The sequence below is a fragment of the Camarhynchus parvulus genome, chromosome 1, assembly GCF_901933205.1.
Source record: "Camarhynchus parvulus chromosome 1, STF_HiC, whole genome shotgun sequence".
Taxonomy (NCBI): Eukaryota; Metazoa; Chordata; class Aves; order Passeriformes; family Thraupidae; genus Camarhynchus; species Camarhynchus parvulus.
Genome location: NC_044571.1, coordinates 85,540,379 through 85,552,856, shown reverse-complemented (window position 1 = coordinate 85,552,856; position 12,478 = coordinate 85,540,379). Strand labels below are relative to the sequence as shown.

Below are 12,478 nucleotides of genomic sequence, written 5' to 3'. Positions count from 1 at the left end.
ATGGAGCAGTACTTCTCAGCCACGCAGAAGATGGAGCAGGAGGTGATGTTCCCCAGCCTGCTGCGAGGGGTCTTCCCGCAGGAGGAGGGGGCAGCCCCGGCTGCCGAGAGCCGCACGGACCTGTACGAGCGCTACCAGCTCCTCAAGGCCATCAAGCCCATGGTGGAGAAAGGCCTGGCCTCTGTGGGTGACCAGAGCCCCAGCGGTGCCGACACCGCGGCGACACATCCTTGGACAGCAACGGGGCCGAGGATGCCCAGCTCGAGGAGCGCCTGTCCCAGCACCTGACTGGCCTGCAGCAGGTCCTCACCCACCTCACCAGGGACACCAACGCCCTGACCCGCAGGTACAGCCAGATCCTGGAGCAGATCAACCTCAGCGAGGGGCAGCCCAGCTGGTGACCCTGTCCTGGCCACCAGGTAAGACCTGGGGACATGCAGAATCCAGGGGCAGCAAGACAGTGGGTGGCCTCCCTGTTGGCAGAGGTGCCCAGCAGAGCAGGGGAGGGAACGTGCTGGGAAGGGCCTTGGAATGGGGGCTGTCCCCTCAGCTGGGGGTGGATATCCCTCTCCATGCTGGAGGAGGGAACCCGGCCCATTGCTCTGTGCAGAGACTGCAGGGCTTCAGGGTCTGTGGACTCAGGGTTGATGGTCCTTGTGTGCCCTGGGATGATCCTTGGAGTTAAGGAATGCTGCTGTTGCAGGACAGGTGCTGGTGTCAGGAAGCACAAGACGTCCCCGTGGCTGACCACTGCAGGCTCTCCCCAGCCCTGCTGGCATTCCCCACTCCGTGGCAGCTGATGGGATCTCCCGGCACCGGCACCGGAGATGGCTGTGAGCACTGCAGAACCAGATGGTGCCTTATCCTCATAGGAGGAAGCATCCGGCACTGCTGGCAAGGCCATTGGAAGAGCTGCAGGCTTGTGGCCTTCTCTTTATTTTCAAAGAGTGGCACCAAGTTGGGAGTGTTGTGTTGTGGCCCCGACCTCCAACAGCCCCTGGAGATTGATTGCCAAGCCCTTTTCCAGCTGGTACCTGGACTCCAAGGGCATTTCCCCCTGTTTTTGCTAATAAAAGAATCCCTGGGAAGCCAGTGTTGTCTGTGTGCTGCTTTCACTCATGGAGTGCCCCAGGGAGGGGCAGGGGGACACTGGCTCTGCTGGGTGGGATCTTTTCTGGGCCGTGCTGGGAACTGGGGAGAAAGAAACGGGACAAAGAATTCCTAAGTTGTAGGATGTTTGGGTTGGAAGGGATCTTCAGAGATCACCTAGTGCAATGCCCTGCTGTGTGCTGGGACATCTTGCACTCGACCAGGTAGCTCAGGACTCTGTAGAACCTCAGGGCCTGTGCAATCTCACTGGGCAACCTGTTCCTTTGTGTCACCAGCCTCAGGCTGAAATGTTTCTTCCTTTTGTTGACGGCAACACCACAAAAGCTGATGCCTGATTTCTGTGCACAAAAAATGTGGGTCTGCCCAACACTCAGCCCAGTCACGGAGCAGTGAGGGGCAGCAGAGCTGTAGGTCTCAGCCCCTTTAGGCAGCAGCCTCCCCTAGATCCCAGGTCCATGTCCACACGTCCCAGCCTTGGTTTACACTGGAGATTCCCATCTCCTCTCCCCTGATCAGGCCATTCTTCTCAGCTGCTGAGACCACTCTGGCTTTGGCTTGTCCTGCCCCAGCGTGGGCAGCAGGGACAGGGTGTCCAGCCAGCTGTGGGGGTGTGAACTGCTGAGGGGACTGGGGGCTCTGGAGGAGGCAGCTGAGGCCAGACCCAGAAGTGCCCTCTCTGAAAGGGTCCTGGCCAGGATCAAGGGAGCACAAGCACAGTCCTGAGGGCTTTGGGCAACCAGAGCCATGGGAGATGTGTCAGCAGGAGGCACTGGGGACGATTCACAGTCATTTGGAGATACATGCGGTGACATTTCCCCTCTTCTGAGCCATGGCCTGGCCTGGGCTCCCCAGGAGGACGGTGAATTGCGGACAGGTTGCCCAAACACCAGTTCTGTGGCTGCAGAGACCCAAGGAGCTCACTGCACCAGCAGCCAGGAGTCCTGCTTTTCTAGGAAAGCAGCTGCCCGTCAGCAAGTTAATGAGAATCTCCATTGTATCCCAAAGCTGGGATGTCTGGACATGGGGCTGGGGCCTTGAGGGAGGCTACTCTCCAGAGGTGCCGACACCTACAGTTCTGCTGCCCCTCGCTGTTGCATGAGTGGGCCCAGTGTTGTGCTGATGCACAGTTTTTGTGCACAGAAATCAGGCATCAGCTTTTGTGGTGCTGTTAAAAACGGGAACACACTCCTGGTGCTAAAGTGATTTCAGCATTTATTACAATTAGGCCTTAAGCTTAGGTGGCCCGTGGGTCAAGCAGGAGTGTTCCAGTGGAGGACGCTGCATCACCGGCGCTGGATCTTCTTCCTTTCAAGAGCCGTGATGTACCCAATAGTCCAGGTGGAATGACAGGGATTCAATGGCTCGGATGACCCTGTTTTTGTTTAGTTTTTGGGCCTTTAGATGGGTTTCTGTTGGGATCCTTCATTTGCATGAAGGTTTAAGGTGCTTGATTGGCACATTGCATACTGTCCTGGCTGGCTCGTTTGGCTTGGCTGGTGGTGCACTGGAATTAGGTGTAATATGGGACATTGAGTACCATATTTCTTATCACTAACCTTTTACCTCCTTTTAAAATATAATAACCAAACATTTTAACATACGTGCTTAAGAATTATCAACTATTTTACAACAGTTTCCAACCTATTTTTGTCCGTGTTGCCGTCAACAAGAGGAAGAAACATTTCAGCCTGAGGCTGGTGACACAAAGGAACAGGTTGCCCAGTGAGATTGCACAGGCCCTGAGGTTCTACAGAGTCCTGAGCTACCTGGTCTAGCGCAAGATGTCCCAGCACACAGCAGGGCATTGCACTAGGTGGTCTCTGAAGATCCCTTCCAACCCAAACAATCCTACAACTTGGGAATTCTTTGTCCCGTTTCTTTCTCCCCAGTTCCCAGCATGGCCCAGAAAAGATCCCACCCAGCAGAGCCAGTGTCCCCCTGCCCCTCCCTGGGGCACTCCATGAGTGAAAGCAGCACACAGACAACACTGGCTTCCCAGGGATTCTTTTATTAGCAAAAACAGGGGGAAATGCCCTTGCAGTCAGGTACCAGCTGGAAAAGGGCTTGGCAATCAATCTCCAGGGGCTGTTGGAGGTCGCGGCCACAACACAACACTCCCAACTTGGTGCCACTCTTTGAAAATAAAGAGAAGGCCACAAGCCTGCAGCTCTTCCAATGGCCTTGCCAGCAGTGCCGGATGCTTCCTCCTATGAGGATAAGGCACCATCTAGTTCTGCAGTGCTCACAGCCATCTCCGGTGCCGGTGCCGGGAGATCCCATCAGCTGCCATGGAGTGGGGAATGCCGGCGGGGCTGGGGAGAGCCTGCAGTGGTCAGCCACGGGGAGGTCTTGTGCTTCCTGACACCAGCACCTGTCCTGCAACAGCAGCATTCCTTAACTCCAAGGATCATCCCAGGGCACACAAGGACCATCAACCCTGAGTCCACAGACCCTGAAGCCCTGCAGTCTCTGCACAGAGCAATGGGCAGGGTTCCCTCCTCCAGCATGGAGAGGGATATCCACCCCCAGCTGAGGGGACAGCCCCCATTCCAAGGCCCTTCCCAGCACGCCCCCTCCCCTGCTCTGCTGGGCACCTCTGCCAACAGGGAGGCCACCCACTGTCTTGCTGCCCCTGGATTCTGCATGTCCCCAGGTCTTACCTGGTGGCCAGGACAGGGTCACCAGCTGGGCTGCCCCTCGCTGAGGTTGATCTGCTCCAGGATCTGGCTGTACCTGCGGGTCAGGGCGTTGGTGTCCCTGGTGAGGTGGGTGAGGACCTGCTGCAGGCCAGTCAGGTGCTGGGACAGGCGCTCCTCGAGCTGGGCATCCTCGGCCCCGTTGCTGTCCAAGGATGTGTCGCCGTCGGTGTCGGCACCGCTGGGGCTCTGGTCACCCACAGAGGCCAGGCCTTTCTCCACCATGGGCTTGATGGCCTTGAGGAGCTGGTAGCGCTCGTACAGGTCCGTGCGGCTCTCGGCAGCCGGGGCTGCCCCCTCCTCCTGCGGGAAGACCCCTCGCAGCAGGCTGGGGAACATCACCTCCTGCTCCATCTTCTGCGTGGCTGAGAAGTACTGCTCCATGGCCCTTCTCCTACAGCTCTGGCACTGCTGCTCTGGGCTCTTCTCACAGGCTCACTGCTCCCTGGCCCTGCGGGGGCTTTTTATGCACTGCTGGGGCACGGCCCTCCCCTGCTGTCCTCCCCTGCCAGCCCTGCTTGGGCTGGATGCCCGTGGGGTCGGGCTTGGCTCCAGCCCAGCCGGGGATCGGCCCTGCTGTGTCCCTGGCTCTGTGCAATCTTTCCTGGCCCAGCCTCCCCGTGGCCTTCACCCGAGCTGGCCGGGGGTCCTGCTGCCGCCTCCCCATGCCAGGAGCTACGGGGGGCAGCAAGGAGGAGAGGTGCCCAGGGTCTCTCCCATCCTGTCCTGTATTATCTCAATGCCCCAACACCTTCAGCACTGGGGCCCTCTGGCTGTGGCTCCAGCTCCTGTGCCCAGTTTGGGAAGGCTGCAGGGGACTGTCACCTCCCCTCATTCCTGCTGCCACGTGCTCAGGATGTGAACACTGCAGGGACATTGAGCAACCCCTGTAGCACACATAGGGAAATGTGCAACACACTGGAAATACACTGGAACATTGTCCCACTGGGTGTCTGGGGACAACGGAGCCTGCTGCTGTCCAGAGATTTGGGTGCCCAGAAACATCCAATGCCCCCAAGCTTAACCTGGGCTCAGCAGGGATGTGGACAGGGACAGGGACCTGACTCCATGATGTGGAACTCCTGTGGCAGCAGCACAGAGCCACTGCTGCCCCCTCGGAATTGTGGACATGTGTTCCCTGAAATTGTTGAAATTCTGGGAGAGCAAAAGCCACAGCCAGGGCACCAGCCAGCATTGCCTGTCCCTCCATGTCTCTGTGGCGTGGGGCAATGAGGGACAGTGGTTCTGTTTGTGGAAAGGCTGTGGGGTACCTGGTTCCTTTTGCAACCCTTGGTGCTGGCAGCTCTCCCTCTGTCCCCCTGTGTCCCAGCCTGCACTGCCACGCACCCTTCGACAACCCTTTCCCCACCAGTCCTGGCCACTTCTCTTGTCCCTTTCCTTGTGTCCTGGCATCTCCCTGTGCCCTGCCATGGGGCCCATTGCTGCACCAAGGAGTGTGGGTGCTGCTGGCCCCGTGCAGGTGCCAGACAGAGCCTTGGCAACATCTGGGCACCTGCAGAGCTTCCTGGAGGTGCAGGCACATCACAGGGCTCTGGGGACACAGGGACACAGGGGATGCTTTGCCGTCCTGCTCCTCCCACTGCCTCGCAAGCTGCTCATAGTGAGCATGGCAGAATGTTAAGGGGTGACAGGGTCTCGGCAGACTCCAGTTTCTCCCCAGCTCATTATCCTTGGGACATGAATAAGTGCCAAATCTTCTCTCTGCCTTTGGGGACCCAATTAGCCAAACATGGGACAGAAAATCTCCCAGAGCCTACTGGGAGATGCTGGGTACAGCTTGGGAGCTGCCAGTGCCAGCAGGGATGGCAGGAGCAGAAGGACAAGGATTGCTGCTGGAGCACAGCACAGCCACCATGGGGGTGCAGCATGGCTGGGTTTGGGCTGAGGTGAACCGGGGTGCCCAGCTCTGGTTTGGGGCCCCAGGGAGGCTGCTCAGGACCAGCAGGGCCCCCAGGAGCTGCACTGATATCCTCAGGTCTCTGCTGCCACAGACCCTCAGACCTGGGCAAGCTTAGCCCTGACCTGGGGCACTCCTGGGGTGTCCAGCCCAGCCCCAGCCTCAGCTCAGAGTGCAGATCATGCCACCACATGTGTCCCCAAGTGTCTCTGTATCATCCTAGGCACATCCTCCTGTCTTATCCCTCTGTGGCACCAAGGGAAGGGAGTGTGGCACCATGCCCAGCATATGCAGTTGGGAGGATGTTGCCGTGTGTTGTAATAGCCTGTTTCAGTTATCCCAGTTCCTCCCCCACGTGTGCCTACAACCTCTCCCTTCGCCTCCCCCTTGCCCCCTTGCTGAGTGCTGTCTGTCAATCCGGCATTCTAGCAAGGGTGTCAAGTGATTGGCAGATTTCAAAAGGTGCCTCTCAGCGTTGCGGACATTGGGCTATCCTGGTGTCATTTGTCTCCTGAGACTTCCCCCCCCCCTTACCTGGTTGGTGGGTTCTCTACCCCTTCCCTCCCCCTCTCCCTGGGCTTAAAAGTCACAGCAACCACGTGGTTCTGTGTTCTGTTGTAGCTGTTGCTGCATTCAGAGGCCTGTGTGCTAGGAATAAAGCTCTGGATCGAAACCCCCTAGCAGAACCTGACTCCTTTTTCCTTCACTTCACCTAAAGCATTTCTGCCAGAGGTAAACCTGAGCTCCTGCTTGCCTGGACTTGTGCCAAGCGCCCAGCTGCAGTATCCAGCCAGCCAAAGGTGTATCTGAGGTGAAACCACCATAGCTGCTGCCTCTGTTCAAGCAGCAAGGGTCAGACAAGCCCAGGCACGTTCCATCTGGTAATATTGGGATTTGATTCCAATATAAGGAGAAGGAAGAGGGGCGCAGTCAGAGTGACAGCAGTTGTCTTGTCAGGTCACCATGACACGCAGTGGAGCCCTGCTCTCCTGCAGGGGACTGAACACCTGAGTGCCAATGGGAAGGGGTGAACCAATGAATTCCTTCTTTTGCTTTGCTTACTTGTGCAGCTTTTGCTTTTCCTGTGGAACTGTCTTCATTTCTACCCACAACTTTTCTCTCTTTTTCCCTCCCTGATTCTCTCCCCCTTCCCACCTGGGGGGTGTGACAGAGCAGCTGAGTGGGGCTGAGCTGCCAGCAGGGCTCAAATCATGATATCCACAGTGAAGCTCCAGCCCCGGGGCAGATTTGTCCCACCCTGAGGCCACCATGGGGGGACACTGTGATGTCTCAGAACCTTCATGAAGCTCCATGGTGGTCCAGAAGTCCTGGGAGCATGGGGCTGCCAGTGTGTGCAAACCTCAGTGCAGCACTGGGCAGCCCAGGATGCCAGGAGCACCCAGAAAGGCAGAAGAGGAGCAGTGGGTTTGGTCTGAGGGGGAGAGGGCAGGTGGCAGAATGGGCACCTGGCTGGGCAGGAGGGGACAGCAGGAGGGGACAGCGGGAGAGCTGCCAACACTGAGGGTTGCACAAGGGAGGAAGGAGCCCATGGCCTTTCCCAAAATAGAACCAATTCCTCCAATTGCCACACACTGCAAGATAAGAAGGGACAGGAGTCCTGGCCATTGACCGGCCATGGAGTGGGGTTGATGCACTGGGACCCCCAAGCCAGGTCAGGCACAGGCCTCAGGGAGTCTGGGCCAGGAGCCAGGGCTGACAATGAGGCGGGGTGCCCAGCTTCTCTCCTATCCTTTCCTATCCTATCTCGACCCCCCACTGTGTTCAGTTTTGGGGTCCTGGGGGAGTGGGACCACCTCCTGTGCCCTGGTGTGGCCAGGCTGCAGGCAGTGGTGCTGCTGGGGATGTCACCTCCCCCACTCCTCACTGCCCTGCACTCAGGATGTGAGCACTCCAGGGACATTGAGCAGGCTCTGTCCATGACTGCCAGCCTGAACACGGCAGCAGACTCCCGTGTGGGACATCTCCCTGGGAGTGCTCTGCTGCATGGAATCCTGCATGGGTGTCCTGGGTTGACTATATGATGCTTTTATCCCCAGTAGTCTTGTTCTGTTTATGCTGAATAATAAGTTTTGCACCTTTAGGACTTGTTCCAGAGAGTGAAGGGGGCAGAGAAGAAGCAGCAGTTTGTTTTCAGACACTGCACTCACTCCTCCACATTCCTGCTCCTGGACTGTGCTGTCTGTGGATGGACAGACAGCAGGACAGAGCTCTTCTTTGCTTTAGTTAGTTTAGCTAGCTGAGGCAAAGAAGCTCCCTGGACTGTGGTTTGTTTTCCCTTTCTCTGGACCTGTTCAAACCTGCTCTGGCCTGAACACCAGCAGAGCACCGGCAGCTCACACCTGGGGCCCACCGGGCCGGGCCTGGGCCGCGGCATTTCCAGTGCCTGAGGGGCTGAGAAGAGACTGAGTGAGCTGAGCTGCAAACCCGGGGAGGGGACTTTCTCAGTTTGTCATCTCTTTTGGAGCAGCAAGGGGTTTTATTGTTTAGTATTGTTTAGGTTTTATTGTTAATAAACAGGTTTTTTCCACTTTTCTTCAAGGCAGTATTTCCTCCCGAACCGCCTGGGGGGAGGAACCAATTGAATCTGCTTTCCTAGAGGAGCCCCTTTGGGGGATCTCTCCCAAATTTGCCCTGAAGCAGAACAATGGGTCATGAGGACATGCAATGGGGACAGAGATGGGACCAAATGCCACAAGGGGAACTGCATCCATGGGACTGAACTTTAATGGCCCACAGGGGAGCACAGATGGTGCCACCTTGACATCCATCACCCCATCCTGGAGCAGAGGCCATGGCTGGTCAATGGCCAGGACTCTTGTCCCTTCTTATCTTGCAGTATGTGGCAATTGGAGGAATTGGTTCTATTTTGGGAAAAGCCACAGGGTCCTTCATGGATTTTGCAACCCTCAGTGTTGGCAGCTCTCCCACTGTCCCCTCCTGCCCAGCCAGGTGCCCATTCTGCCACCGGCCCCCTCCCCCTCAGACCTGAACCCCCTGCTCCTCTTCTCCATGATGGGGTCCTCAGAGGCACAGAGAGGATTTGGCAATTACTCATATCCCAAGGAGAAAGAGTTGGGGAGCCACTGGAATCTGCTGAGCCCCTGTCACCCCCAAATATTCTGCCATGCTCACTATGAGCAGCTTGGGAGGCAGTGGGAGGAGCAGGACGGCAAAGCATCCCCTGTGTCCCTGTGTCCCCAGAGCCCTGTGATGTGCCTGCACCTCCAGGAAGCTCTGCAGGTGCCCTGATGTGGCCAAGGCTCTGTCTGGCACCTGCACGGGCCAGCAGCACCCACACTCCTTGGTGCAGCAATGGGCCCCATGGCAGGGCACAGGGAGATGCCAGGACACAAGGAAAGGGACAAGAGGGGTGGCCAGGACAGGTGGGGAAAGGGTGGGCAAAGGGTGCGTGGCAGTGCAGGCTGGGACACAGGGGGACAGAGGGAGAGCTGCCAGCACCAAGGGTTGCAAAAGGAACCAGGTACCCCACAGCCTTTCCACAAACAGAACCACTGTCCCTCATTGCCCCACGCCACAGGGACATGGAGGGACAGGCAATGCTGGCTGGTGCCCTGGCTGTTGCTTTTGCTCTCCCAGAATTTCAACAATTTCAGGGAACACATGTCCACAATTCCGAGGGGGCAGCAGTGGCTCTGTGCTGCTGCCACAGGAGTTCCACATCATGGAGCCAGGTCCCTGTCCCTGTCCACATCCCTGCTGAGCCCAGGTTAAGCTTGGGGGCATTGGATGTTTCTGGGCACCCAAATCTCTGGACAGCAGCAGGCTCCGTTGTCCCCAGACACCCAGTGGGACAATGTTCCAGTGTATTTCCAGTGTGTTCCACATTTCCCTATGTGTGCTACAGGGGTTGCTCAATGTCCCTGCAGTATTCATGTCCTGAGCACGTGGCAGCAGGAATGAGGGGAGGTGACAGTCTCCTGCAGCCTTCCCAAACTGGGCACAGGAGCTGGAGCCACAGCCAGAGGGCCCCAGTGCTGAAGGTGTTGGGGCTTTGAGATAATACAGGACAGGATGGGAGAGACCCTGGGCACCTCTCCTCCTTGCTGCCCCCCGTAGCTCCTGGCATGGGGAGGCGGCAGCAGGACCCCTGGCCAGCTCGGGTGAAGGCCACGGGGAGGCTGGGCCAGGAAAGATTGCACAGAGCCAGGGACACAGCAGGGCCGATCCCCGGCTGGGCTGGAGCCAAGCCCGACCCCAGGGGCATCCAGCCCAAGCAGGGCTGGCAGGGAGGACAGCAGGGGGAGGGCCGTGTCCCAGCAGTGCATAAAAAGCCCCGCGAGGTCAAGGAGCAGTGAGCCTGTGAGAAGAGCCCAGAGCAGCAGTGCCAGAGCTGTAGGAGAAGGGCCATGGAGCAGTACTTCTCAGCCACGCAGAAGATGGAGCAGGAGGTGATGTTCCCCAGCCTGCTGCGAGGGGTCTTCCCGCAGGAGGAGGGGGCAGCCCCGGCTGCCGAGAGCCGCACGGACCTGTACGAAGCGCTACCAGCTCCTCAAGGCCATCAAGCCCATGGTGGAGAAAGGCCTGGCCTCTGTGGGTGACCAGAGCCCCAGCGGTGCCGACACCCACGGCGACACATCCTTGGACAGCTTAACGGGCCGAGGATGCCCAGCTCGAGGAGCGCCTGTCCCAGCACCTGACTGGCCTGCAGCAGGTCCTCACCCACCTCACCAGGGACACCAACGCCCCTGACCCGCAGGTACAGCCAGATCCTGGAGCAGATCAACCTCAGCGAGGGGCAGCCCAGCTGGTGACCCTGTCCTGGCCACCAGGTAAGACCTGGGGACATGCAGAATCCAGGGGCAGCAAGACAGTGGGTGGCCTCCCTGTTGGCAGAGGTGCCCAGCAGAGCAGGGGAGGGACGTGCTGGGAAGGGCCTTGGAATGGGGGCTGTCCCCTCAGCTGGGGGTGGATATCCCTCTCCATGCTGGAGGAGGGAACCCGGCCCATTGCTCTGTGCAGAGACTGCAGGGCTTCAGGGTCTGTGGACTCAGGGTTGATGGTCCTTGTGTGCCCTGGGATGATCCTTGAGTTAAGGGAATGCTGCTGTTGCAGGACAGGTGCTGGTGTCAGGAAGCACAAGACGTCCCCGTGGCTGACCACTGCAGGCTCTCCCCAGCCCTGCGGCATTCCCCACTCCATGGCAGCTGATGGGATCTCCCGCACCCGGCACGGAGATGGCTGTGAGCACTGCAGAACCAGATGGTGCCTTATCCTCATAGGAGGAAGCATCCGGCACTGCTGGCAAGGCCATTGGAAGAGCTACAGGCTTGTGGCCTTCTCTTTATTTTCAAAGAGTGGCACCAAGTTGGACGTGTTGTGCTGTGGCCGCGACCTCCAACAGCCCCTGGAGATTGATTGCCAAGCCCTTTTCCAGCTGGTACCTGACTGCAAGGGCATTTCCCCCTGTTTTTGCTAATAAAAGAATCCCTGGGAAGCCAGTGTTGTCTGTGTGCTGCTTTCACTCATGGAGTGCCCCAGGGAGGGGCAGGGGGACACTGGCTCTGCTGGGTGGGATCTTTTCTGGGCCGTGCTGGGAATGTGAACGAAACAAAAGAATCCCAGAGTCGTGGGATTGTTTGGGTTGGAAGAGGATCTTCAGAGACCACCTAGTGCAATGCCCTGCTGTGTGCTGGGACATCTTGCACTCGACCAGGTAGCTCAGGACTCTGTAGAACCTCAGGGCCTGTGCAATCTCACTGGGCAACCTGTTCCTTTGTGTCACCAGCCTCAGGCTGAAATGTTTCTTCCTCTTGTTGACGGCAACACCACAAAAGCTGATGCCTGATTTCTGTGCACAAAAAATGTGGGTCTGCCCAACACTCAGCCCAGTCACGGAGCAGTGAGGGGCAGCAGACCTGTAGGTCTCAGCCCCTTTAGGCAGCAGCCTCCCCTAGATCCCAGGTCCATGTCCACATGTCCCAGCCTTGGTTTACACTGGAGATTCCCATCTCCTCTCTCCTGATCAGGCCATTCTTCTCAGCCGCTGAGACCACTCATGGCTTTGGCTTGTCCTACCGCGTGGGCAGCAGGGACAGGGTGTCCAGCCAGCTGTGGGGGTGTGAACTGCTGGGGGACTGGGGGCTCTGGAGGAGGCAGCTGAGGCCAGACCCAGAAGTGCCCTCTCTGAAAGGGTCCTGGCCAGGATCAAGGGAGCACAAGCACAGTCCTGAGGGCTTTGGGCAACCAGAGCCATGGGAGATGTGTCAGCAGGAGGCACTGGGGACGATTCACAGTCATTTGGAGATACATGCGGTGACATTTCCCCTCTTCTGAGCCATGGCCTGGCTCCCCCAGGAGGGCCGGTGAATGCCGGACAGGTTGCCCAACACACCAGTTCTGTGGCTACAGAGACCCAAGGAGCTCACTGCACCAGCAGCCAGGAGTCCTGCTTTTCTAGGAAAGCAGCTGCCCGTCAGCAAGTTCCCCCAAATGAGGACAAACACAATTCTCTCCAGCCAGAGGGAGGATTTCAGAAGTGATCTGCTCTCTGTGTCAAGCCAGAGCAATGTTGCAGTCTTGTCTTATCCTGAGAAATGGAGTATGAGCGGAACTGAGAAGAGACCTGGGCCATCCCAATTGCAATGGCACCTCTGGCTGGGACATGATGGAGCCCTGCTTTTGAAGCTCTCTGGTCTCCATGCTGATTGCTGAGGCAGGTGTTGAACCATAAGGAATGGATGGAGACTGGTTTCTTGTGAGGAGAGCACCACGG

At 58.0% G+C, this 12,478-nt stretch overlaps 1 protein-coding gene and 2 pseudogenes across 1 annotated transcript; 2 read left to right on the top strand and 1 right to left on the bottom strand.

Moving 5' to 3' along the window:
* LOC115907823 lies at nucleotides 1–401 on the top strand (annotated as a pseudogene).
* A 3,387-nt stretch (nucleotides 402–3,788) lies between these two features.
* Nucleotides 3,789–4,190, bottom strand: LOC115908133 (thyroid hormone-inducible hepatic protein-like). Its single transcript, XM_030956487.1, has one exon. The coding sequence runs from the start codon at nucleotides 4,188–4,190 to the stop codon at nucleotides 3,789–3,791; it is 402 nt and encodes a 133-aa protein (XP_030812347.1).
* Nucleotides 4,191–10,112: 5,922 nt separating this feature from the next.
* LOC115908082 lies at nucleotides 10,113–10,517 on the top strand (annotated as a pseudogene).
* The last annotated feature ends 1,961 nt before the right edge of the window (nucleotides 10,518–12,478 follow it).

Excerpts from the sequence above, each read along its gene's own strand:
- LOC115908133 (XM_030956487.1), bottom strand. The coding sequence starts at position 4,190 with ATGGAGCAGTACTTCTCAGCCACGCAGAAGATGGAGCAGGAGGTGATG.